Source organism: Daldinia vernicosa, assembly GCF_022497035.1.
Source record: "Daldinia vernicosa strain CBS 139.73 unplaced genomic scaffold F5Y00scaffold_47, whole genome shotgun sequence".
Lineage (NCBI taxonomy): Eukaryota > Fungi > Ascomycota > Sordariomycetes > Xylariales > Hypoxylaceae > Daldinia > Daldinia vernicosa.
This window is the reverse complement of record NW_025953963.1, coordinates 80,717-102,912: the sequence shown is the minus strand read 5'-3', so window position 1 is coordinate 102,912 and position 22,196 is coordinate 80,717. Positions and strand designations below refer to the sequence as shown.

General features: G+C 46.6%; 10 protein-coding genes across 10 annotated transcripts; 4 read left to right on the top strand and 6 right to left on the bottom strand.

The window, feature by feature from the left end:
- Nucleotides 1-180: 180 nt before the first annotated feature.
- On the top strand, nt 181-1,906 carry F5Y00DRAFT_244641 (uncharacterized protein). Its single transcript, XM_048008849.1, has 3 exons — nt 181-381; nt 478-1,302; nt 1,371-1,906. The coding sequence occupies exons 1-3, from the start codon at nt 316-318 to the stop codon at nt 1,698-1,700; spliced, it is 1,221 nt and encodes a 406-aa protein (XP_047862066.1). The 5' UTR covers nt 181-315; the 3' UTR covers nt 1,701-1,906.
- A 303-nt stretch (nt 1,907-2,209) lies between these two features.
- On the bottom strand, nt 2,210-4,141 carry F5Y00DRAFT_244639 (uncharacterized protein). The gene has a single exon (XM_048008848.1). The coding sequence runs from the start codon at nt 4,032-4,034 to the stop codon at nt 2,493-2,495; it is 1,542 nt and encodes a 513-aa protein (XP_047862065.1). The 5' UTR covers nt 4,035-4,141; the 3' UTR covers nt 2,210-2,492.
- A 600-nt stretch (nt 4,142-4,741) lies between these two features.
- F5Y00DRAFT_244637 (transcription factor Tfb2) lies at nt 4,742-6,807 on the top strand. The gene is made up of 2 exons (XM_048008847.1): nt 4,742-5,101; nt 5,167-6,807. The coding sequence occupies exons 1-2, from the start codon at nt 4,978-4,980 to the stop codon at nt 6,477-6,479; spliced, it is 1,437 nt and encodes a 478-aa protein (XP_047862064.1). The 5' UTR covers nt 4,742-4,977; the 3' UTR covers nt 6,480-6,807.
- A 478-nt stretch (nt 6,808-7,285) lies between these two features.
- On the bottom strand, nt 7,286-9,415 carry F5Y00DRAFT_272238 (uncharacterized protein; the record flags this gene model as incomplete). Its single annotated transcript, XM_048012937.1, has 1 exon — nt 7,286-9,415. Exon 1 carries the CDS (start codon nt 9,344-9,346, stop codon nt 7,286-7,288), a length of 2,061 nt encoding a protein of 686 aa, XP_047862063.1. The 5' UTR covers nt 9,347-9,415.
- A 911-nt stretch (nt 9,416-10,326) lies between these two features.
- On the bottom strand, nt 10,327-12,119 carry F5Y00DRAFT_149523 (DUF833-domain-containing protein). The gene has a single exon (XM_048004501.1). It carries the CDS (start codon nt 11,502-11,504, stop codon nt 10,485-10,487), a length of 1,020 nt encoding a protein of 339 aa, XP_047862062.1. The 5' UTR covers nt 11,505-12,119; the 3' UTR covers nt 10,327-10,484.
- A 629-nt stretch (nt 12,120-12,748) lies between these two features.
- F5Y00DRAFT_149532 (uncharacterized protein) lies at nt 12,749-14,470 on the top strand. Its single transcript, XM_048004502.1, has 2 exons — nt 12,749-12,897; nt 13,014-14,470. Exon 2 carries the CDS (start codon nt 13,080-13,082, stop codon nt 14,118-14,120), a length of 1,041 nt encoding a protein of 346 aa, XP_047862061.1. The 5' UTR covers nt 12,749-12,897; nt 13,014-13,079; the 3' UTR covers nt 14,121-14,470.
- On the top strand, nt 14,187-15,173 carry F5Y00DRAFT_254817 (uncharacterized protein; the record flags this gene model as incomplete). Its single annotated transcript, XM_048010217.1, has 1 exon — nt 14,187-15,173. One exon carries the CDS (start codon nt 14,187-14,189, stop codon nt 15,171-15,173), a length of 987 nt encoding a protein of 328 aa, XP_047862060.1.
- Nucleotides 15,174-15,688: 515 nt separating this feature from the next.
- On the bottom strand, nt 15,689-16,252 carry F5Y00DRAFT_272236 (uncharacterized protein; the record flags this gene model as incomplete). The annotated part of the gene is made up of 2 exons (XM_048012936.1): nt 15,817-16,252; nt 15,689-15,744 (listed from the first exon to the last, which is right to left on the bottom strand). Exons 1-2 carry the CDS (start codon nt 16,052-16,054, stop codon nt 15,689-15,691), a joined length of 294 nt encoding a protein of 97 aa, XP_047862059.1. The 5' UTR covers nt 16,055-16,252.
- Nucleotides 16,253-16,705: 453 nt separating this feature from the next.
- On the bottom strand, nt 16,706-17,969 carry F5Y00DRAFT_264846 (putative 1-aminocyclopropane-1-carboxylate oxidase; the record flags this gene model as incomplete). Its single annotated transcript, XM_048011716.1, has 4 exons — nt 16,706-16,812; nt 16,884-17,693; nt 17,747-17,848; nt 17,906-17,969. The coding sequence occupies 4 exons, from the start codon at nt 17,967-17,969 to the stop codon at nt 16,706-16,708; spliced, it is 1,083 nt and encodes a 360-aa protein (XP_047862058.1).
- Nucleotides 17,970-18,980: 1,011 nt separating this feature from the next.
- F5Y00DRAFT_244628 (alpha/beta-hydrolase) lies at nt 18,981-20,075 on the bottom strand. The gene is made up of 2 exons (XM_048008846.1): nt 19,537-20,075; nt 18,981-19,465 (listed from the first exon to the last, which is right to left on the bottom strand). The coding sequence occupies exons 1-2, from the start codon at nt 19,966-19,968 to the stop codon at nt 19,103-19,105; spliced, it is 795 nt and encodes a 264-aa protein (XP_047862057.1). The 5' UTR covers nt 19,969-20,075; the 3' UTR covers nt 18,981-19,102.
- Between the last annotated feature and the right edge of the window lie 2,121 nt (nt 20,076-22,196).

Here is a 22,196-nt window from a genome sequence, read left to right as displayed (position 1 = left end):
TAGTTTCATTTTACAACTCTATATTTCTTACACACTCATGCATCGTCGCTACAAACTCCGGCTGACCCCTGGCTATTCCCTAAATGTTGCAGCTGACTCATCAGATGACAAATCACTAGGTTAAGGATCTTACAGCTAAAGAGTCAACGTGGCTGTAGTTCCTAGTTCCACCTTTTCTCTTCAATACAAAGTTGTTAGGTATTGTTAATTGTTAGGAGAAAAAGCAATAACTACTGAGATCTGAGTTGTCTAACTTGAAGGCTTTTACGCCAGAACAAAGCTATCCATTGTTGAGACACTTATTTATAATACGTTATGGGAGAGAACAATGAATTTAGGGATTCGGATTGTCGGCGCGCGGAAGTACCAGATTACATCGCGGTAAGACTCATCCATAACTCTTCTTCAACCTCCTCGAGTATCTACCTAAAACATTACATATGTGAACCAGGCCCAATGCCAACTGCTAAGTCGTAGGCCCGCCGTGAGAGGGGTAAATTGGCCCAGCGAGCATTTAGACAAAGGCAGATCGACACTATCCGGAGTCTAGAAGAAGAGAACCGCAAACTTCGCAGGGCCATTTCGGCAATAAGCGACGCGGCGGATCGTAATGACGCCACCATATCGCAAGCAATCGCCGAGGCCCGTAAGGTCGCCGGCATTACGACCCCCGAGGCTAAGCGCAAACAACCCGCGCCAGTGATCCCGGATTTGAATAGCTCTAGCTGGTCGAGTATCACTCCCATTGAAGCTACACCGGTTGCAGCTCCTGCGTCATCTCAGGAAAGTAGTAGTCTTGATGATTTCTCATTGGCATCATTTCAAATCAGTGATCAAGCGAATAGCTGGTCACAATTCTTGTCAATGACGAGTTCCGATGCATACGATTTAACGACAAATATAAACGATTTTGACGGCGGCTTGGGCTTGTCCATGTCAAATCCAGATTACCTCGGGGGACAAATAGTTCCCACGGGGGTTTCAACCGCATTCGAACCAGATAGAGCCATCCACATCGCGGATCCCCCACCGGATATCATCCCTTACATGGGTGATAAGGCCTACACTTTAGCTGGCCAAATTTACTGGGCAGCATTAGCTTTCGGTTTCCAAGCGCTACGAGCCATAATCTCCTCGGCGACGCCTCCACCGGTAGCCGTGGACATCATTACAAATCAGTGGTGTTTTACGTCAAAGCGTCTGGCCCTTCCGCAGATAATGCGCTTGATGTACGCGCGACTTACTTTTCGACGCTATGGCTACTTCCATCTCGCTAGCGATAAGCATAGGGAGGAAATAAAGGTAACCCGAATTCTACATCCGTTCTTGAGTTATATTCGTTTGTGAATATTGGAATTGACACAGCACAGAGCTTCTTAGACCCGAACCTAGGAAAACGTCTGAGTATCGCACTATGCGACGAGGCCAATAAGGATGGCTTTAGAAAAGCCGATTTCTTGTCGCCGCTGGACTTCGAGAGAGAGCTGCGGGAACGTTTTCGTGATGATTACCCCATATTTGAGGCGGCGCTCAGAGGTCAGGCGCTCGATCAGGAGCATGTTGCATGCATGCGGAAACTAATACAGCTTATGTCGCGCCAGGCTGTCTGCTTTGGGGACGGTCCAAGATGGCGGCCGGAGTCCGTCGACACGTTGGTAGATGGCTGGAAAATGAGTACAAGACCATTTGCGGTACACTGACTTCCCCTATGAACGTCCTATATGGTTATATTAGATGAGCTCGTCGTTACGCTGGTGCTCCTTGTTTCAGAGATGTTTACTGAAACTAGCGACCAATCTTTTCTAAGCACAGTAAACGGTGTCTTGGACGATTAATGTGTATATAACTGACCTCCTTCCTCATCCATCCTAGCAATAACTTACGTCAATATACAATATATTAGAAATTTACTACTTGTATCGTTACTTGTATCATTTACACAGGTTTTACCTGTGCCAATAGTTTCTAAAATACATAAAAGGGGTAGGGCACGACCATGTTTACACTTGTAAGAGACACCCTTGACTCTGAGTCTGAGGCGCATAAACGATAAGCATATCATAATTGGGGTGGTAATGGGTCACTAAATGGGATGCCAAAATGATCAATTGTATTACTATAGAAAGCCGTCGCACTACTATTGCGTAATGGCGTCACGGAGGAGTCAATCACAACTTTAAATATGCGCCGGGAACTTGAGATAATGTGATTTTTATAGTGACAAACAGTTTGTAAATATATCTAACTAGGTTAATAGCGGTAGTTATTGGGTCGAGTCAAATAAGAAAATGTGTTCATCCAAAAATGAGCATGTCCCGTTGGGATAGGGATTCAAAGTTCCATTCTCAATTATCAAAGAGTAATATATCGAAGTGAAGTAAAAAAGGAGGTTTAATAAAAACCACATGAGAATTCCTATTGTTTCGAAGCCCTAACTGTCGTTTGTTGATCAGGGAGTTCGTCGGTCTTTAAATAGCCGCTATTGCCAACCATTATCCCAGAGTTGATCGGTAGATGGCAGCAGCTGACTCTGGTAATTGTGTACTTATATATCCTACATTTGGGACATCCATAAATATTAACCACTCCCTATACGCATCGGTTGGGCCGTTTGTGAGTTCGTAATCCGATCTTTGAAATTTTGGATCAATACCAGAAATCCTAGCCTCTTCGGTCAATTTGAAGTGGCGGTTCAGACGGTCTTCTTCCCAAAACGCAAGACCCATCCAGTTATGAGGATCCTTATTGATCAATGCCTCGATTCTATCTCTGTTTTCCTTTTCATCAGGGTCGAAGTAAGTTCGATATAACCATGACGGGCCATTGGTCCTATCAGGGGCGCCCCTCCAGGATACCATACTTGTAGGAATCATGGTGGGGATCCGGATGCAATCTATACCTTGGTAGTCGCTAGAACAGTATCCCAGAGGCGTTGTAAAAAATGAGTTTCCCGTTGGGTTTTGCGACATGCATCGGAGGCAATACATGTGGATCGCAACTTCGTCGGTATATCCCTCCGGCATGAATCTAGGATTAAAGACCTCTCGCGCTAACGATTCCAACCCCTTGCTCATAATAAATTCGAGTGTTTCTCCAGCAGATCTTACGCCACGTCCAGGATACAGGGGTAACGAGACGCGGCAGGGTATCTCGTAAAGACGCCAACTCCAATCCAGGTAACCCTCGATCATTCCATATATAGCATCTAATTCTGCCAGGAGAAAAGGCTGAAGTGACTGAAAGAATAGCATTTGCTCAGGAACTCTACCGTCGCGTTTTTTACGGTTTGGTGTATTATGATTATAGTAAAAGAAAAGTGTACAATAGAGTTCATATAGGAGGAGAGCCCGGCGAATGCGGTACGATTCAACGGCTGAAAAGGAATGCTCATCCTGACTATCACTTCCGTGTAATAGGACCATTTCCTGGGTTCTGAGGAACGTCTCAAAACTTTGGGGATCTTGAGATGGATACGACCTAGAGAAGTTGAAGTGAAGTCGGCCTACCCAGCTTTCAACGGTTTGAAGTAAGAGCTGGATACGGCTCAAGCTCGCAAGAGTGCGAGGGATAGCTGGAAGCATGGTATCGTCGCTTCGATTTGAAAATTCTTTAATCCAGTTAGCGTACATCTGTGGGCCCTTCTTCGAATCCATGAAGGGCAGCTCAGACGAGGCTCCAAGAGAAACGATATGATATACAAGATGCCGTATCTCTAAGGTGTAAGGCATATTGGGGTATTCTTCGAACAATAATCTAACAAATGAAGGGAATTCTTGGACAATCACCTCCATAAGCTGTGGAGTTACCGAGAGCGCTTTCTCTAACTCATCTATACTCAATTGACCGAGAATCATGACCTGGATTTCGACCGGACTGTCGAAAAACAGTCGTAGCAAGTTTTGATCCATACTGAGGATAGCTAGGTTTTGTCTTATATAAATAGAGGGCCTGTATAATAATCTTCTCAAGTACTTAATGGTAGGTGGAACCATTTCAGCAGAACGGGCGTACAAATAAGGGAAGGATAATATCATATATATTCATCGCCAAATATTCGTTGTCAAAGAGCTTGTCCAGACCTGATCTGGATAATAATGAAATGAATCTAATTGTTAATGGTTGGTCAATGGGTGATATGGGGAGACAATCAAGTTGTTAAAGACCGAATGAATTTTAAACTAAGCCTATCAAAGTTTAAGGAACATCACATACTGCTAAGGGCTCAATGAAACTATACCATCCACAGGTACGTCGAAACAATAGGGGGAGCGTGATTAGGGAATTACATGCGGATAGATTACGGATGAAATTGGAGCGGTAGATGATCATCTCATGACCTAGAGACCTACGAATAAAAAACCGACAAACGATAATTTCACTAGCTTTTTCCAACATTCTAACCGAAGCAGACAATACTGGAGTTGTGAACGGTAATCCGAAGTTGTTAGTTGTTTAACATTAACAATCTTAGTGTGTTGCTCTTAGTGTGTTGCTAACAGGGCGCTTTGACCAGCTGCAATTGCAGTGATTGCGGCAGGTCCCCCCCCCCCCCCCCCACGCATTTCTTAGCCTTAGTGGAGCTTGGTAGGTTTAGGTAGGCGGTACCTAGGTAGGTACGTAGTACATGTACGTATTGTACAAGGATGTACGGATTACGGACTACGGAATACCTAATGCAGCTAAAGATGAGCTCCGCTGGTCGCGCGACAGTCCTGAGCTTCTTCGGCTTCAATTCTTTCAACTTTTATCATTCCAGCGCAATTTCTTGCTTCAACAAAAGAACATATACCCAAACAAATCTGCCATGGATCATAGTTCTAGCCGCGATTAATAGACTCCAATTCCTCTCCTTAACAGAGCCACGATTAGTGCTCCGGTGCCACTCGAAGCTGGCTTCTACTTACCGGCTTCATATCATGATAACTTCTCAACTTTCTTAGTCACATTTAACTGCGATTGATCATATAATACTTCGCCATGTCGACCAGCGCCAATTCGCTGCCCCAGTACCTGGAACAGCTGCCGGGGACTACCTTTAGGAAACTATACCAGCAGCCTTCTACAGCCTTCGCTATTTTCCGGCGCATGCTTCCTCATATGGGTAAGAGCTTCTCAATACGCATGTAAACTTGCTTAGGACGAGGATTCTCTAACTAGGAGAAATAGCAAAGACTATTGTAATGGCCATACTATATTCGCCGACCCCCTTTCTTGTTTCCGATCTCGATCTATGGGTAAAACCCACCGCAATCCGCGAAAAGGACCAAGCCATCGCCATCCTTCGATCGTTACATATAGTTCAGCCTCAGTCCTTAGCTCTTACCCAGAATTTTAAGAATAGTCTACGCCTCGCGTTAGAAGGTGGGGGCGATCATAATTCTTTTGGCGTGCCGTCTACGCAACCTATTCCTAGCGAGGTTGACCATATGTTCCTGGATAGGTACGCGAGGAGAAAATGGGATGATATACTACACTACGTCGTTTCGGCTACCGGAATAACCAGCATTCAGACGGGCTCTAGTGGACCTAAGCAGTCAGTCAAGGACCTCCTCTTGGCTGGACGGCTGGTTGAGCGTAGGACTGGCGAACTTAAGATTACACACATTGGCTTTTCCTTCTTACTGCAGGAAGCAAACGCCCAGGTCTGGGCTTTATTACTTCTTTGGCTCCAGGCTATTGAGGCAGCAAATGCCAACGGAAGCAAGTCTGACATGGATCACATTGATATGTTATCGTTTTTCTTCATGTTAGCCTCTCTCGAATTCGGGCGTGCATATAGCACTGACGCCCTCACGGAGAGCCGACGCAATATGTTGCCCACTCTCATCGACTTCGGTCTGATCTACATTCCTCAACACAACACTCGCCAATTCTTCCCTACTCGTCTAGCCACGACTCTGACTAGTAACGAAACGGCCCTTCGAAGCGTTAGCGCCGGCTTCTCAGCTGCCGCTAGCGCAACCAGCGACGAGCAAGACAAGTGCACCGTTATCCTTGAGACCAACTTCCGAATGTACGCATATGTACACTCGCCCCTACAAATCGCCGTGTTAGCGCTCTTCTCGGATCTCAAGTTCCGCTTCAAGGGTCTTGTATCAGGCCACCTGACGCGCAAATCCATTAAAAATGCCGTCAGTCACGGTATCACGGCGGATCAGATTGTCTCGTACCTCTCTACGCATGCGGACGAGCAAATGTACCGGCACGCGGCGGCAACCAACAAGCCCGTATTACCTCCCGTCGTCATCGACCAAATTCGCCTCTGGCAGCTCGACACCGAGCGTATATCTACCCGCGACGGCTACCTCTTCAAGGAATTCGACGAGTACAAGGAGTACAAAGCCGTAGCCGATTTCGCGGACAACATCGGCGTCTGCGCTTGGCGTAACGATAAGAAGGGGATCTTCTTCGCTACCAAGGTCGAGCAGATTAAGGATTTCATGAGATCTCGGAGGAAGGCGAACGAAGGGGGCAGTTAAAAAGAAAAACCGAGTAATGGAGGGTAAACTGAATCATCTTGCCTACCTATTTTATTCGGCGCGAGTGTCTGCCCATTTATTTTATTGTTTAAATCTGGTCATTCACATCATTAGGCATAGGAGTTCTACGGTTTATAAGGTGCATTAGGATACGGTGGGAACGATAGGGGCGCATTACACAGTTTACGATATGATTAAGGTAGACAGGGTTTCACAGGCATTCTTCGTATAAGGCTCTCGCCATAACCGCGACGGGTAGAATTCAAAAGTTATTCCCAGCAAAAATGAAATATTTCCAGACGAATGGACTATATTATTATCACTCAGGGTTCATAATTACCTAGGTAATGAGCCGGTTTATTATGTATTACTGATCATAACTGAACTGGACCGGGAGTGCGCGTCTTTGATACGGGCATTATTATTATGCAGTCCTAAAGTCCATGAGGTTCGTTTCTCGTAACATATCGTACACACGTCTAACTATTATGCTTCCAGGTATGATTAGTTCCACCTCCGTTTCGTGAAGTTTCCCCCTCCTAGAATAACCGGAATGAGTATTAGTATTAAGTCCTTCTCCGCATGACACATATCCACCTCCTTTTTTTCTTCTTTTTTCCCCCCTTTTTTTCGGTTCTTTTCATTATAACATAACTGCGTATAGCAACGTAGGTAGTTAGGTAGAAATAGTATAGCCCGCACTAAACTATTAAGGGCTCTGAGAGTACCTAACGAATGGAACTTCGCACTGATCACGTCGGGTGAATATTAGTATTAATTCGGATTTTCTTCTTCCCCTCCCCTCCCTACTGCGATCCATTTCCATTACCCTTCTTCTTGCCGCCGCCGCTGCTGCTACCGCTGAAGATGCGGCCGACCCAGCCCTTCTTGTCCTTGTCCTTGTCCTGGTCCTTGTTGTCGTCCCAGGACGAGCCGGGAGGGAGCAGACCCTTCTTGCCGACGAGACGCGCGTAGTCCTGTTGGAACTCGTGCATGCTGTCGAGGGCAGAGCGGTTCGCGCATTGCGCCTCCAAGTTGCGGAATACGCGGCGGACGCGGTTGTCTTCGTCGGTCATTTCCGACGCGGCCTGGACGATGGCGACCATCTCTCCCGAAAGCAGTTGGGGAGTTACGCCGGGCATGCAGGCCATGCTGTAGGAGGTCGGGAGCGCGGCGTCGGACGTGGGCGTAGGTGTAGGCAGAGGTGTGGGTTGGGGCTTCGGCGCGGGGGCTTGGGATTGCTGCTGCTGTGCCAATGTGGCGGCCGTGATGATTTCTAGATTTCGTCCCTTTAGATGCTCGTTGCGCAGCTGGTCTTGCATGGCGACGAAGCGGCCGGTCCAGTACGCTTGGGGCTCGGCGTTGTAGACCATGCGAGGGTTGCGCTGGATGGGTTTGGTCGCGAGGGCGGGTGCAGGCGTGGAAGCTTGGTTGGGAGTCTTAATTGCGCCTGGAGAGCTGCTGTCGCCTTCGGCCGGAGACGCGTTGCCGTCCAAGGTATTAGGAGGAGGAGCCATTATGGGCATGGGCGATCCTATTTGACGGCGTAAATCGCTACGACTGCTATTATTATTATTGCTTTTGTTGCTGTTGATTTTGTTGTTGTTCTTGTTGCTGGTTAGCGATGCGAGCGATAATGAAGATGTCAGGTTGGAAAGCGCGCCAAAAGTGCGTGACTTGGGAATGCCGCTCTGCTTCTTGGGCTTGGAATTTGGCATCGGCATGGGAGGTAGTTGTGGACGTGATGGATGAATGCGAGCTAAATCGATGGAATTAATGCAATCTACACTTGGGAAGGTTTGTTTTGGCAGGTGCTGCTTTTGAGGTTGAGGTTGTTGTTGTAAAGGAGGTTGCTGCAAGTCGGGTTGTTTTTGTTTGTCTGCAGTAGGAACCTTCTGTTCTGCAGTCTGCTCCGTAGTGTGCTTCGTAGTCTGCTCTGTAGTATGCTCTGCAGTCTGCTCTGCATTCTTCTGCTTTACAGTTTGCAGTATTTGCCCTGGCAACTCCGGGATGGGTTCGATATCGTTGGATATGTCAGAAATCACCTTTCGCTTTCCGTTGGGCGGCGTGCGTTTGGGTATCTTCTTAATACTAGATATTTCCAGGCTATCCCTATGTCTTGTTCCAAGGTCGACTTCTGACTGATAAGGGTTGATGTTTTCTGCCCCGAAACGTGGAATGACCCCAGCCGTAGTTGCGGCAACAGAAGAAGTGGTTGCTCCGGACGACTCAGGTACTGAGAGAAGTGTTCTTGATGTTTGTAGCCCGCCTTTCTGGCGTGTGTAAGTTGATGGGGTAGGTAGATTACCAGTTGTCTGCGATTGTCTCAGGGGTCCTGGTGCGTATCTGTCGAAACTACCTCGCGAACCAGATGCGGTCATAGACGAATATGCGGTAGTAGGGTGACTGGTCAATGGACCTGGGTGATTGCTAATAGAAGTCTGAGGGACTGTAGACGCAGTTACAGCCGTATAACCCGTAGTTGGTTGACTAGACGGTGGCCCATTAGTCGTAAAGCCTGCCGACAACTTTCGAGATGATGTAGATCCAGAGGGATGGTTTTGGGAACCTGTATTAACTGGCGACGAAATAACTGGTTGCTGAGTATTCCACGGAGATTCTGTTGCTTGACGAGTGCGTCCAAGTGCGGCAGCGCTCGTGCTTAGTGGTAACTGGCTTGTTCTACCGCTCCCAACCCCAACCCTACTGCTTCTTCCTTTACCCCGTTGGGAATCGCGTCGAATGGATGATGCTCGACGGATGTCCCTTGCCGTATGCATATCTGTCTCAGAGTTAATGGCTCCGGGAAGTTCCCCTCGGCGTCGGGCTCTCGGAGTGAGTTGAGAATCTCGAGATAGCGGCGCCATGATACCAGTGTTCTCTTAATGGCCTTATATAATCGAAAGGCGTTTTCGAGGGGGAAAAATATGATGAACTGCGTCCAGATGAAGGCTAGTGCTAAAGCTGTTTTAAAATACAGCGTGCCGAGAGCGACGAGGCAGATCGCGGTTCCTTCGATGAGGTTATACAGAATAGATAGGGATTCTCGGATTGAATCCAAAGTAGAAAGATATTGTTCTGGATGTCCCTGTATCTGATGATGTTGAGTTGCCATGGACAGGTTAGGTATTTAACCAAGGAACACTAGGGACTGATTGAGTTGTGTTGCAAGAAGAAATCCAAAAGAGAAGCCTGTTGCTCGCGAGATATGGTGTCAGGACATGTAAACGAAACGCACAGCAACCTGAGAGATTGCCAGATTACCAGCTTTTAGCTTAAAGGGCTCCGTTTATTTTCCAGATAGACCCGTAAGGAGACACTGACAGGAGTCGCTAAGGCGATTGCAGCTTCTACATCTCAAGTACCTCCTCAAGGGTACCCCTTCTTGGATTATGTCGTCAACATGGTCATGATGACTCTTTCCTTATTAGAAATATACAATTTTTACCAGTTGGTACTTCCATCAATGCCTCACTTGACCAGACCAGTGACAGACGTGTGTTCGTCAACCCCTGAATCTATGAACCAAGACTCTCAGATCACTCCTATCAATAGGCATATTCGAAGGTTCATTTTTGACCATAAGTGTCCGTTTAGATATCCCTTAAAGCAATGTAATAACGCATCCTGTTATTTTGGGTTTCTATGTGCTATGAAATAGAGAAGGGTAGGCGGTTGGCGATATGGTATTATTATAAGTGCGAGTTGCTTAGAACACTAGAGAACTTACCAGGACCCGGTGAAAAGCAGGACTTGAAGGATGAAGATCCGTGCCCTCGATATGTCAAATGTGTACGTTAGCTGCCTAGATAATATTTAAATATAAAATATAATAGACGAAATATAACCGTTGTGTGTGTGTTATGTGTGAACGGCACGAGAACTGCTTGAGTGTCTTAGTTAGAGAGGATGCTACGGACATGGGTCTGTTAGGAAATGTAGGTAGCAATGGTAGGTATGTGCCAAAGATGTCTAATAACTTCTCATATTGCTTTCTATATCACCTTATTCTTCTATCTTAAACTTGAACGTCTCATCCCCCTTTCCTCTTTCAATCGGGTTCCCGTGAGAATCCCATAATGCCCGCTCTTTATATGTAATATTGCCTTCCCAATCTAAAAGAATAATGGTCTGTCTTTGGGTACCATAAGCACCCTTCATAAAATACCCATGTGCGTCCCTGTGTTCTTCCGGCTCGCTCTTATCTTCGATTGCGTCAAATGCTGCTTTTGCCCTCCCCTCGTCGACCGCATCGGCCATGTCTTTCCAGCCCTGGTCCTCTGCGAAGCTCCGAATGAATACAGACCGCCGAAGGGCATCCATGTGCTCTTGAAAACTCATCTTGGGCTCCAAGGGTAGGGTATCATGATCGAGGACTTTGAAGAGCCGGTTGGTAAGCTCTTCTTCGTTCAGGTCCTTCTCGACAGCTTCTTGTATTGCCTCCTCGATCAATTTCTTCCCGATGTTGACCTTCTCCCATTGAGCAGGTTCTACATAGACGGCATTGCTTAGGCCATATATGCGTCCACGTTCCCCACCTATCCACGGGACCTCGCCGACATGGTCCCACCGATTGGAGATGATGGCGAGCGGCTTGATACCCTTCTCAGTCCTCTGCTTCAAATCGCCGCATACAAGCGAAAACCCTCCGACACCTTTGGCAGCACGACCTTCTAGCATCGTATTGACGAAGTCCTCCAGGCTAAGTCCAGATGGGGCACCCAACCAGGCATTCACTATGGTACCTCGGCTCCTGACCCCGGCGATGGCGTGATCCGGGTCCGGGTCATCTTCGCTCGACTCCCGATAATTTGTCAGCACGGCGAATCGACCGGTTTTAGTGACGCCCAACCATGTTCCTCGCTCCTTACGGTATAAGTCTCGCGCGGACAGTATCTGTTCTCCTGACGGCTGATGGGTCCACCAGTGCGGCCGGCTAGTAGGTCTTAGGATGTATTCATCCCGGTTGTCAAGAGCAATAAGTGCATATTTCGGATGGGCCGTCGTGATAAGAACGATGCACATTTTGATGAAAGGTAAACTCCGAAGGAGTCTTTTATCGTTTACTGGTTGTGTTTCTGATATCTACCTAGGCGAGTAGATGGTTATGGGCGTTTGTCCGAAATGTTTTAATTATACCAGGTAGAGCGGAATAAAATCAACCACTCGGGGACACAATTATAGACGAAATCGAAGAGAGAGAAAATTAAATAAAAACTTCCGCCGTCGCCACCGTCTCAGCAATGTTTCTGTTAGACCCTGCTGGACCGTCAATCTCCTGACACACGTTCTTTTTCCTTGTACGGCGCGGCGGTAATTAGAGCTAGACCATTCACGGGATGGACGAGAGTGATTCCAATAATGGTGTGACACGTCTCATGCGAGATTGAGATTTGGAACGCTGTCAGGAGTTATGTATGTAGACCGCCTAAGAACTGCTGGGCTGATGGGCTGCTGGGTTCCTCGACTGCTGGGTTTTCTTAGGGGCTTAAGCTGCCACATGCGACTTCGGCCGTGCGTGTTGGCGTCTGTGTACTTGAGACAATACCGAGAGTTACACTAATCATCTAGAAATTCAAGGTGCGTTCCGTGTCACCGGACTTGTGTGGGGTGATGGGTATGTGCGATAGAAGTAATAGGTGTAGGTAACTAATGGAGGGAACTAATAATAACTCACTATACGGACACTGCCGAGAACGCTAGAAGTGGCTGAGGCCTAGTAATTCCCAAGGTTTAGGGCATATTGAAGATGTGGAGAGTGGCTGATACGGTGAGTCGTGTCACCCTTTCGTCCCGGTGGGTTCAATTTAATCCCCCCAAGTTCTATTCCGTACATACACCAATGTCGTCTTCTCATCTAACCCTAAGGGATCATACCAACTATTGAGCATCGATAATAGGGCGAATAATTACCAGAAGCGAATGCATCCAATCAGAACTAAATTTGTTATGACTCCATCCGGGATGATACCGCACAGTGATACCCGGCCAAGCTTACCAAGATTCCAAATCAGATTGGCCTCAATTCATTCACATAACCCCGGTTGCTTATAACTAGCGTCAACTGAACTATACCAAACCGTGATAAGGGCAGCATAGAACGAACACCCTAGTCCAAGTATCTCCTAATCTCTGATCAACTTTCACTTTAGCTTCGTCAGTCAAGTCTAATCCATCCCATAATATCAAGGTAGTTACCTATATAATCTTAGGGTAACTACGAGAATTCGGCCAAGGGCTACTAATTACAAGTAGGTACATACTCTTATAGCCAAGTTGGATTTACATCCAAACATGCCGTATCCGTATTGGTACCTAAGGTAAGGGCTACCAGTAAACGTCTTGCCCCTTCTCCTAAATATTTACTATTAAGTATCCGGCATATCTATATGTGTATATGTCCCAGACCCAACCTAAGGTAAAATACCTATACATGAGTATTACCTCTGAAGAACAGCATCTTCAATTTTTCTATCTCACCCTAACCCGATCCCCTCATCTACCTTTATTCAACTCACATTAATTATCCTACAGAACATGTTTATTGTCTTCCAACCTTTATCCTTAGCGATAGTCCCAAGTATTAGAGGCGGATAAACAATGACTCGTTACTCTACTATGGGTCGCGTGCCTATCAGCAGCCTAGACGATGATCAATTCTATAGTGCACCATCCAGTCGTATAGCTAGCCGACATGCCAGCCTTATAGCCTCACATAACTTACAAGAGACGGGCCACGGCGCAATATCCGTGCAATCCCCTAACTCAACCCACCAGTCCGGTTGCTCAACTCCCGGGTCGCCCCTAGAACCTCACACTCCGGGGTCGAAGCAAATATCGAGGCCGCGAGTGGCAACTCCTTTTGCTATAGACTGTCACCATAATCCGAGGCGTCACCATTTCTGCCCGAAGTCTATAAGTCGTTGCTTCCACAGGACGTTCCATGCCACGTCAGAAAGAATTCCACTACTTCAACCACTGACAAACGACTCAAGCGTAGACACCAACGGCTATAGGAGGCCTTTGGTATCATCGCCCGGATCCCCTACTGGAACAGATTGCTGGAGTCCAGCGTACGCCGGAGCCCAGACTCCTTGTTCAGAATTAGATGGAGCTATGCTCGATGGTCCAATTGCCGTTAATAGACAGGCAGCAGATACCATTGTTCGCAATATACGAGCTTACTTGTCTAATAGAGGGCATACCGGTTGTTCAACTCGAACAGAGAGGTCAAGCATTAACGAGAATCTGCCCCCCCTATCAGAATTGTGGGCTGGCCAAAATGGCTTTGGAATTGATCACCCCAAAGTTAGCGAGTCGAGGGCGGAGAGCTATCTGGTAACCACGGATGATATTGCGGGGATTCTAGATATCGTAATTGCTGGTATTTGCCGTGTTCGCAATGATAGTTCGGCAGTTGAATGTCTCTCGATGTTATTACCTAAAGAACCACTGGCAAAGCCTAAGCCCAACATGGACTTTATTGTTCCTGGATCACCCAGCATTGCCGACCCAGCTACGACGATCAGCTATGTCCAACCTTCTTTTAGCATAGCCAATTGCTCCGACTATCATGGTCATTGCGTCGACACGGCTAGAACTACGTTCATTTCTCGACAGAGCATTACCGAGGTCACATAGGGATCCGCCCCGGGAAATCTGGTCCGGGAGATAGTTATGGAGCCTTATGCGAGCATCGTTGGGCCTATGGAGGTCTCTCGAAACGCGTCCACGCACGCCTCGTCATTGATCGCTTCAAACACGCCGTCTATCAGTGACATGCGAAGGACAAGCGCTAAATTTCATTCCACAATTGAAGAGTCAGCCCATGTTCAGGAGCCCAAACTTCAAGGTAAAAGGCGATCGGCGTCCGAACCAGTTAGCCCCAGAAGGTCTTTGGGAGGTATCAAAATCCCCACCAATCGTTATCGGGATGGCTCAATGACAGGTTTCCCAAAGATTCTCTCGAGATCCTGTACAAGCGACTGGTTGACGCCGCTCGGCCTATCTAGCGAACCCAGTACGCCACAACAGAGAGAGATTATACCCGACCTTTACGCTCGTGGTGTAGACGCACATTGCGGGGTTAATGTTTCTAGGCCTCTAGAAATACTCGAAGAATCACCGCGTCAAACTCCAGTTCCGCCTACCGATACCCCTTTTCAAGAATCCATGCTACAATGGCCAGGGAAACTGGATGAAAAGCCCGAGAAATTTAGTAGGAAGACGGGACGTGCAATCGGTGCATCTTCACACCGCCGAAAGAGCAGCTTTGAGCCCCCTGGATTTTGGGCCTCCAGTACGAGCCATGATCTTTTAGATAAACTGCGCCGCTACAGTTTCATGCCATTGTTGGATCAGACACCAGAGAGCTCTCGCAAGGTTCTGCCTCTTCCACGAGTGTGGGATGAACTACCACCGCGAGAAGGAGGTAGGAGGCAGTCATCCAAAGCGCTGCTACAAGAGATGCTGAACGGTAAACCGGCTTCAAAACCGGCTTCAAACAAATCGTCGCGGAAATCGTCCCGGTCCGGGACCCGACGGCAGAGGAAGAAGACTGGTTCGTCGGCGACGCAGAAAAGGCAAAGTGTTGGGCGCGGTCGCGTGTCATGCTCGGAAGATCAGACACCGCATATATGTATGGACGAACAGCTGACACCCTTTTCAGGGTCGGAAACAGCATGGTTCGAGTGAAATAGGTTGTTTAGTACAACCGGGCCTATGAAATAATAATCGTTTTGCCTCTAGGTATGGTTCTATTCTATTGGTTACATTGCGGTTCTCGAATTTGGCACCCCGTTTTACCTTCTGTTGACTTCAGGATATGAATCTCGTCAGATGCTCAAGTCGGTAGGTACCTCCTAGGCAGGTAGGTAGGTAGATAAATTGGATGACCTATCGAATATGCGCGTATAAATACGATTAATAAATCACTCTACCTACTTCTCGTTGTTCTTAATCGTAGCTGTCTACTTTATCACTTTAGAAATCTTGCATAAGTGTGCAAGATATTAAGAGGTAGAGGTATTATATATTAAAATCCAATTTGTCTTCGTGGCGCAAGTACCTATCCAGTGCGTATCAGTGTACCTAACAATACAGCCTATCCCCACGTATACAATATCGTACACGCCTATTCCCAACACATAACTCCAATTACTCCATTATATATTTAATTATTTTTCAGCAGCGTAATCGCCATCCCTTTTTTATTGGGGGTTGTTGTTGTCGTTGTTGTCGTCGTCGTTGTTGTTGTTATATGTGTCTTGGCATCGAAAGCCCCTTTATTTTATTTATCGCTTCCACTGGCCAGCGTTCTCGACGCCCTTGGACACACCCTCGGCGCCGTCCTGGACGCCAGTGCCGACGGAGCTTAGCGCGTCGCCGACGGGCTTGCCGGCTGATCCCGTGGCGCTTGTGATAGTGTCGCCGAGCCCGCGGGTCGCGGCGCCAACTACGCCGCCTGCTGTTCGGCCTACGCCGCCGGCGACGTTACCCACGGTGCTGGTGACGAACTTGGCGGCGCCGGTTACGCCGGAGTCTTCTTGGTTGGTAGATTTGTTCTCGAGAGGCATGTTTGCGAGGGTGGATTTATGTTTCGTTGGTGTGTTGTGTTGTGTGGTATGGTGATTTCGAGTAAATCAGGAGGTAGGTACTTAAGTTTTTTGGGTACTGTTACTATTGAGAACTGACTTGCTTACTTTGCCACTCGAGCGATATTTATAATATATATATATATATATCCGATGATGTCTTCCAAGTCTGCTAACCCGCTACTGCCCGGGCGAAAACGAGATGTGACGAGATGTGACGTCACGGCCTCAGCGGTCTTCATCACCGAAGGCGTCACAGCTACATGTACATACGCAAGAGCCAATCAAGGGTCTTAGCTCTGGTGGCTGGACCTTAATAAGGTTGTGACGTCACGATAGGGTCTTGATTTGGATTCCCCTCTGCCCCTATCTCCTCCAATGTAAGTTGTTTAATTGGGCTGACTGGCACGTGGAAAGAAGTGAGACTTGTTTAGGTTAGTGTTGAGTTAAAGGGGTTGTCTTAGTTGGTATTTAAGCTTTTAGTGTTTGCGGATGATCCGTATAAGATGAATTAGCTCAATAAACATAATTACAATGTTTATTATAAGTCGCCACCCCCTTTTTCCCAGCTCCAAATTTATTTGGTTACTATATTTATTTAATAGGTAACCTCCTTAAAAACGCTGGCTATATCTAGTCGTAGTACTTTTGACTAACACCGGCGATGATCTCCTTCTCTCGTCGGTCAACTAACCCGGTGCGGAACCTGTGGTCTTTTGCGATTCGCGCCCTTGCCCATTCTGTAGCCTTAGTTAGTATCTCGTTACTATTCACCGAGCTATCATCTATAATATCATCTATAATACTTTACCTTCAGCAGTGACATCATGTGAGAAGTGCTCTGTTTCTGACTGTAGACCAAGCCGCTGTAGCAATGGGCTTACGACGGGCTTCAGGAGGATGTTGGCCTCGGGCCGAGCGAAGTAGATCAAACTCAGCCTGGGACGGTCCGCTTGGTCCTCGGGGGGCCGCACTACTCGATGGACGGTGCTCTTCAAGTAGCCGCCGCTTAGGAATTCTAGCGCGTCTGCGATGTTTACGATGATTGCATCCCTTGGCGATCTAACGTACTTCCATTCCCCCTCGGGCGTCTGTACTTGCAACCCTGCGACTGGCTGGTGGAAGAGGAATGTTAGCGTATTGTAGTCTGTATGCCCCTTTGCCCAGATGTTGCCGATTTGGGCGTCCGCTTCTGCTGAGCGGGGGTGGTACTTCATGTACCGCAGATACTCTAAGCCTTCAGCTTCGTAGCGGTGGCGCTCAATGAGATAATCCTCGTCGATCTCGAGAACGTAGGCAAATAGGCGTAAAAGGGGAAGTAGAACGTCGTTGTGAACCTTCAGTGAAAAAGTCCGTATCTGCTCCCAATGTTCTCTGATGAGCTGCGGATGGGGTCGCTCGTGTTCTGGTGTGAATTTAGGAATATTGTAGCGCTCGTCGTTATCCCGAGCGGCGAGCTTCCCTGTAGACTGCGGCTTGTAACCCCGAAAATCCCCCTTTGCTGTATCGCATAGATACTTGGTCTTTTCCTCTAGTGGCAGATCAAAGAATGCCTCGCATAATGCATACTGTTGCCTGACTTCCTCATCAGAGAATCCATGACCAATAACATAAAAGAAACCTGGAGTAGATATTTAGCAGTAGTTATTGTGCATAAACTCCAGCTCCCCATACCATTTTTGTTAATAAACCGTAACACCTGCTCTGCCAACTCCTGCTTACCCCCTGGTTGGTTCAGTTTGGAAATATCAAGCGCTTCCAACTCTGCATACTGCACTATCGCACCTTATGTTAGGACACCAATATGCTGTTCATCGCCGATTATGTACATACATATCTCTTTCGTCTCCGTCGGATATTCATAAGTTGAGAGCGATTCTACTTCGGATGGAGGCATAATTTGTTTTATACCGTAAACTTTTGACGGTAACTTTCTTTCGGTTAAATTTGATCTCCCATCTGTTAACCAATAAGTCCGGTCGTAAGTTGAACCACTCAATTGAGGAAGCAGTTGTCAACTTTCTTCTTCACACAAAATAACCGAGCGGGGAAGTTGTCCCTTCATTTGATGGCCATGCTGCCATGTATCTCAAATATCTCCACAAGCATTGAGCAGTAAAATCCGGCGGAAATGATGTCATTTATGACTTATATGGCGAATTTTACTGGTATACATGCCAGTGTTTAAGTAGTTCTCTCCAACATAGCCATTCTATTCATCGTTCCCAATACGTCAAAGGGATCTCTACTTTCAATAGGTTCTAGTTAGTCACCCTAAACTCATATATGCTACTCAGCCGTCCTCATCATTGTAATAGAAAATTCGGCAATAGCCCTACACTTAGAAGTATACTTGGGTAACTCTGTTTTATTGTGACTATTCTTGATAATATACCCTTACCCCCAAGGTTCTTGGAGTTGTTACGCATTGCCTATCTACCTAGGTAAATAGCACGCATTCGACCTGTTCAAACGACATGAATCCATTCAGACTTGGAGCGAAAGTACAGTAATTAACACGGTACTTCGAACCCAGTCTCTATGTATTATTACCCCGGGATATCGTCTCATTTAGGGGTACGGCGCGGTTCTGGAACGACCTGTAAGTCCCTATGTTCAAGTCCAAAGTTTGTCTCTTGAGGGGCTATGCAAATGCATCTAACGCCAAGTAGGCATGTTAGCACCTGGAAGGAGTTCGCGCATAATGTGCTTAAAACTCCTGAGGCGTCTGGCGAGCTGGAAAGAAAGGGGATGGATGAGGCAAGGAAAGGGGCTGAGCTTATGTTACCGAGTCTTGTGTGGGTTGTGAGAAAAGCGTAGATCACAACCGACGCTCAACCTATCCTACATATGATATTGAGTACCTAGATATTGTGGCCAATGCGCTTTTTATTGTTTGATAGGAGGTAGGCATGGTAAAATTTAGGTAGCTGCTCAAATCAAGTTTCTGAGACGTGTAGGTTATTATACACTATGTCCTTCTCTTGTATATGTTATGGAGAGATCACCTTTTGACTTCGTAATATTGGTTCAGGGATCCCGTAAAGCTATAAACTCATTGATAAACTTCACAATCTGCTCCGCCAAAGCCTTAGGTTGGCTGACAAATGGCATGTGCCCTGTTTGGAAGTCAACTACTTCCCACTTTACCTTTGATTTTTCAAGCCAAAGATCTTGTAGCCATGAAGGGTTGCAGCAGTCCTTCATCGTGCGCACGTAGGCCCTTCTTCCGTCAAACCCCTTATCTGCCCAGGCCGGCGCTGTAGCCTTAATGTCGAATGCCATGAGCGCGTGCGGCTTCATGTACTTATCAAGTTCGGAGGCTAGGGCAGGATCGCAATCATTATATAAGATATCCATGGCTGGTTCGATAAGGGCAAGACCCTCGGACGGCTGTGATTTACTCTGTTAGTTTGTCGCCCTAAATTCTGCCGCCAAAATGTCATATCATTTAGGTTAGGTACCTTGTTCATCTTGATGAATGGTGGGTGTTTCCCGCCAACTGCCTCAAATAAGGATTCACCTTCGAGCGCGATGTTGCCGGCCACATAGATTAGCCCAATAATTCTACCGCCAGCCTGACCTTTGGTTATGCGTGTCTGGATATCAAACCCTTTAGCTGCACCTCCAGCTACTACGCCGCCGTACGAGTGTGCTATAATAACGACATCCTTCTGTTGCTGATCTAGAAGAGGGAGAAGAATGTTATCGCGGAGTGAAGCGATATCATCCTGGCAAGTTGCGGTGCTTGGATCCGGAGGGTCACAACTGGGATACGGTCCTGGATGTGTTGTATATCCCGCGTCTTTGAGATATGGCAATAGCTTTTCGAAACCGTCAGGGGTTCCGAATGCACCTGGAACGAGGACAATTGCGGGTAAATTGTTAGACGACATGCTGGCTTTTATATGCTATGTTGTTTACGATAGCAGTTTGCTTTGATTTCTTGTTGGCAGTGGAAAGATAAAGGTTAGCAGTTAGGTTGGGAGGAGGTTAGGTTAGGAGGTACCTAATGCAAATAAATCAATGTTTGAGGTCCTACGAGCAAACTAGGAGGTACCCGTACTAAAACTTGGTGGGTCGAATAACCCGTTAATTGACTGTTATTTTACCATTTGCGTCTCCAAATGTTCGAGAATTCAGGGTTAAATGAACATTAAGTAAATAATTTTTATCTATTCGAGTTATTTTAAACGTTTAAGACCGACTCGAACGTTTGACTTTTCTAATATTAAAAGATCCAAACGTCCGAGTCGGTCTCGAATATTTACGACGTTTACGAGAAGCCACGGGAGTCAACGGGAGCGACGGGAAGGTATAAATTAGGTACGTATATTATACAAATAAACACGTACGGGGCTAAGAGGTAGGCAGGCAGGCAGGCAGGCAATCAGTCAATAGATTACGATAGTTACGAATATAATGACCTAGTTAAAATATTGATTATACTCTAGGACTATCTAAGAGACTGTCTAGGAGGCTGGCTAGAAGACTGGCTAGGAGACTGGCTATATATCTGATTGGCCATAATATTAGAAGGTAAAGGGGCTGGTTAACTGACTATCTAATTAGTTGATTAATCAATTGACTGATTACCTGTTGACTGATTAAGTGACTGACTGACTGACTGGCTAGCTGACTGATTGGTCGGTTGAAAAGTTAAAGACTTAGCAGAAAAAAAAGACAAATACCTAGGAAGGGAGGGAGGGTCTTTTATATAGACCTATATACCTGTATACCTACCTGTATTACCTGTACAACGTCGAGGATTTATTAGATCCCGTTGCAAGGCCTTGTAAGACCTTTCGTGACTTTTTTTTTAAAAAAAAAAAATCTTTAGGTCCACGGGAACGACGGGAGCAACGGGAGAAGATATATTATCTCAGTATACTCAGACCATAATTTAAGATACGGGCTTCGCCCGTTTGCGCCTCCGGTGCCATACAACGTATGGTCTGTGTGTTTGTATCTGTGGGTCATGGGTGCGATGTTTTTTCTCAAATTATGGTCTGAGGCAACGTGGGCGCTAAGACCTCAGATGATGATGAGAACGTTAACGTCTATTGGTTGCTATAGGCTAGGTAGCTACAGCGGCGCATCTATGGCGCTTTAGACGTCTAGAGTGCCCCCTTACATGAGGGAACAGAGCTAGAGTTTCGCTTGACATGAGAGATCCTCCACTTCCTGCCTATAGCATCCCCAGCCCCTACCTAGTTAGCGCCGGCGCCAGGTAGCCGACTTTTGATCAGGGGGAAAACCGTCGAACACGCTTTCTTATAACGGAGATAGAATCACCCTCAGCGCCCAGCATGCCCAAGGAAAAACCTGAGTCGGACCAGTTTGGTTTGACCACAGTGGGATTTGAACCCACTTGTGTTGCGGCACGTAAACTAAGACCTCAGAGTTGGCAGACGTTTTCAATCAACAATAGACCTAATCTACGATGATTTGATATGTAATAAAAACGTACGAAATACCTTCTTTTTTTATGACTCGGGGCTAGTATTTTGCTTTTTTTACTTTCTTATCTTTTTTTACATACCTGTACGGCATCGGGTCGTGATATCGTAGGCCTCGACATAATAGCATGCCGAGGGTGTTGCACCGAGATTTACACCTGCACCAGCAATAGCAATAACACCTACAACAGCGTTTGCAATCGAGTATAAAATGTTTTAGGGGCTAATAATACTATTAACTAAGCCTTTCCGTCTTTTTTTTTATACCTGTACGGCCTTGTTGCGTGTTGTAACTAACGCGTTACGACGGGTGTTGCGGCAATTTTTAACACCTACAACAATATCTACAACTAGGTACGCATAAAGTAAATTATTTTATATTCCGGAGCAATAATACTATTGCCTGAACCTTCCCGTCTTTTTTTATACCTATACAACATTATATTTTCATGCGTTAGACCTTAACGTTTATTGAGACGGGTCTTGCGGCTAACACGTTGCGACTGGCGTTGCGACCTGTGTCGCGGCTCTCCCGAGAGCCCCGAGAGGCTCAAAACGTATGGATTTAATCGGTAGACTTAATAAGAAGGTTAATAACTGTAATAGAATTAATTATTACTTACTTTACGCGTGTTAATATTGTTGTATTTGACTGCCATGTATGG

What these genes read in the sequence shown, in the direction of transcription:
- F5Y00DRAFT_244641 (XM_048008849.1), top strand. Translation starts at nt 316, where the DNA reads ATGGGAGAGAACAATGAATTTAGGGATTCGGATTGTCGGCGCGCGGAA. An exon ending in AAGTACCAGATTACATCGCG is followed by an intron (nt 382 to 477) that starts GTAAGACTCATC and finishes GCTAAGTCGTAG; the next exon opens with GCCCGCCGTGAGAGGGGTAA. An exon ending in AGCATAGGGAGGAAATAAAG is followed by an intron (nt 1,303 to 1,370) that starts GTAACCCGAATT and finishes GACACAGCACAG; the next exon opens with AGCTTCTTAGACCCGAACCT.
- F5Y00DRAFT_244639 (XM_048008848.1), bottom strand. Translation starts at nt 4,034, where the DNA reads ATGATATTATCCTTCCCTTATTTGTACGCCCGTTCTGCTGAAATGGTT.
- F5Y00DRAFT_244637 (XM_048008847.1), top strand. Translation starts at nt 4,978, where the DNA reads ATGTCGACCAGCGCCAATTCGCTGCCCCAGTACCTGGAACAGCTGCCG. An exon ending in GCGCATGCTTCCTCATATGG is followed by an intron (nt 5,102 to 5,166) that starts GTAAGAGCTTCT and finishes TAGGAGAAATAG; the next exon opens with CAAAGACTATTGTAATGGCC.
- F5Y00DRAFT_149523 (XM_048004501.1), bottom strand. Translation starts at nt 11,504, where the DNA reads ATGTGCATCGTTCTTATCACGACGGCCCATCCGAAATATGCACTTATT.
- F5Y00DRAFT_149532 (XM_048004502.1), top strand. Translation starts at nt 13,080, where the DNA reads ATGACTCGTTACTCTACTATGGGTCGCGTGCCTATCAGCAGCCTAGAC.
- F5Y00DRAFT_244628 (XM_048008846.1), bottom strand. Translation starts at nt 19,968, where the DNA reads ATGTCGTCTAACAATTTACCCGCAATTGTCCTCGTTCCAGGTGCATTC. An exon ending in CATTCATCAAGATGAACAAG is followed by an intron (nt 19,466 to 19,536) that starts GTACCTAACCTA and finishes AGTAAATCACAG; the next exon opens with CCGTCCGAGGGTCTTGCCCT.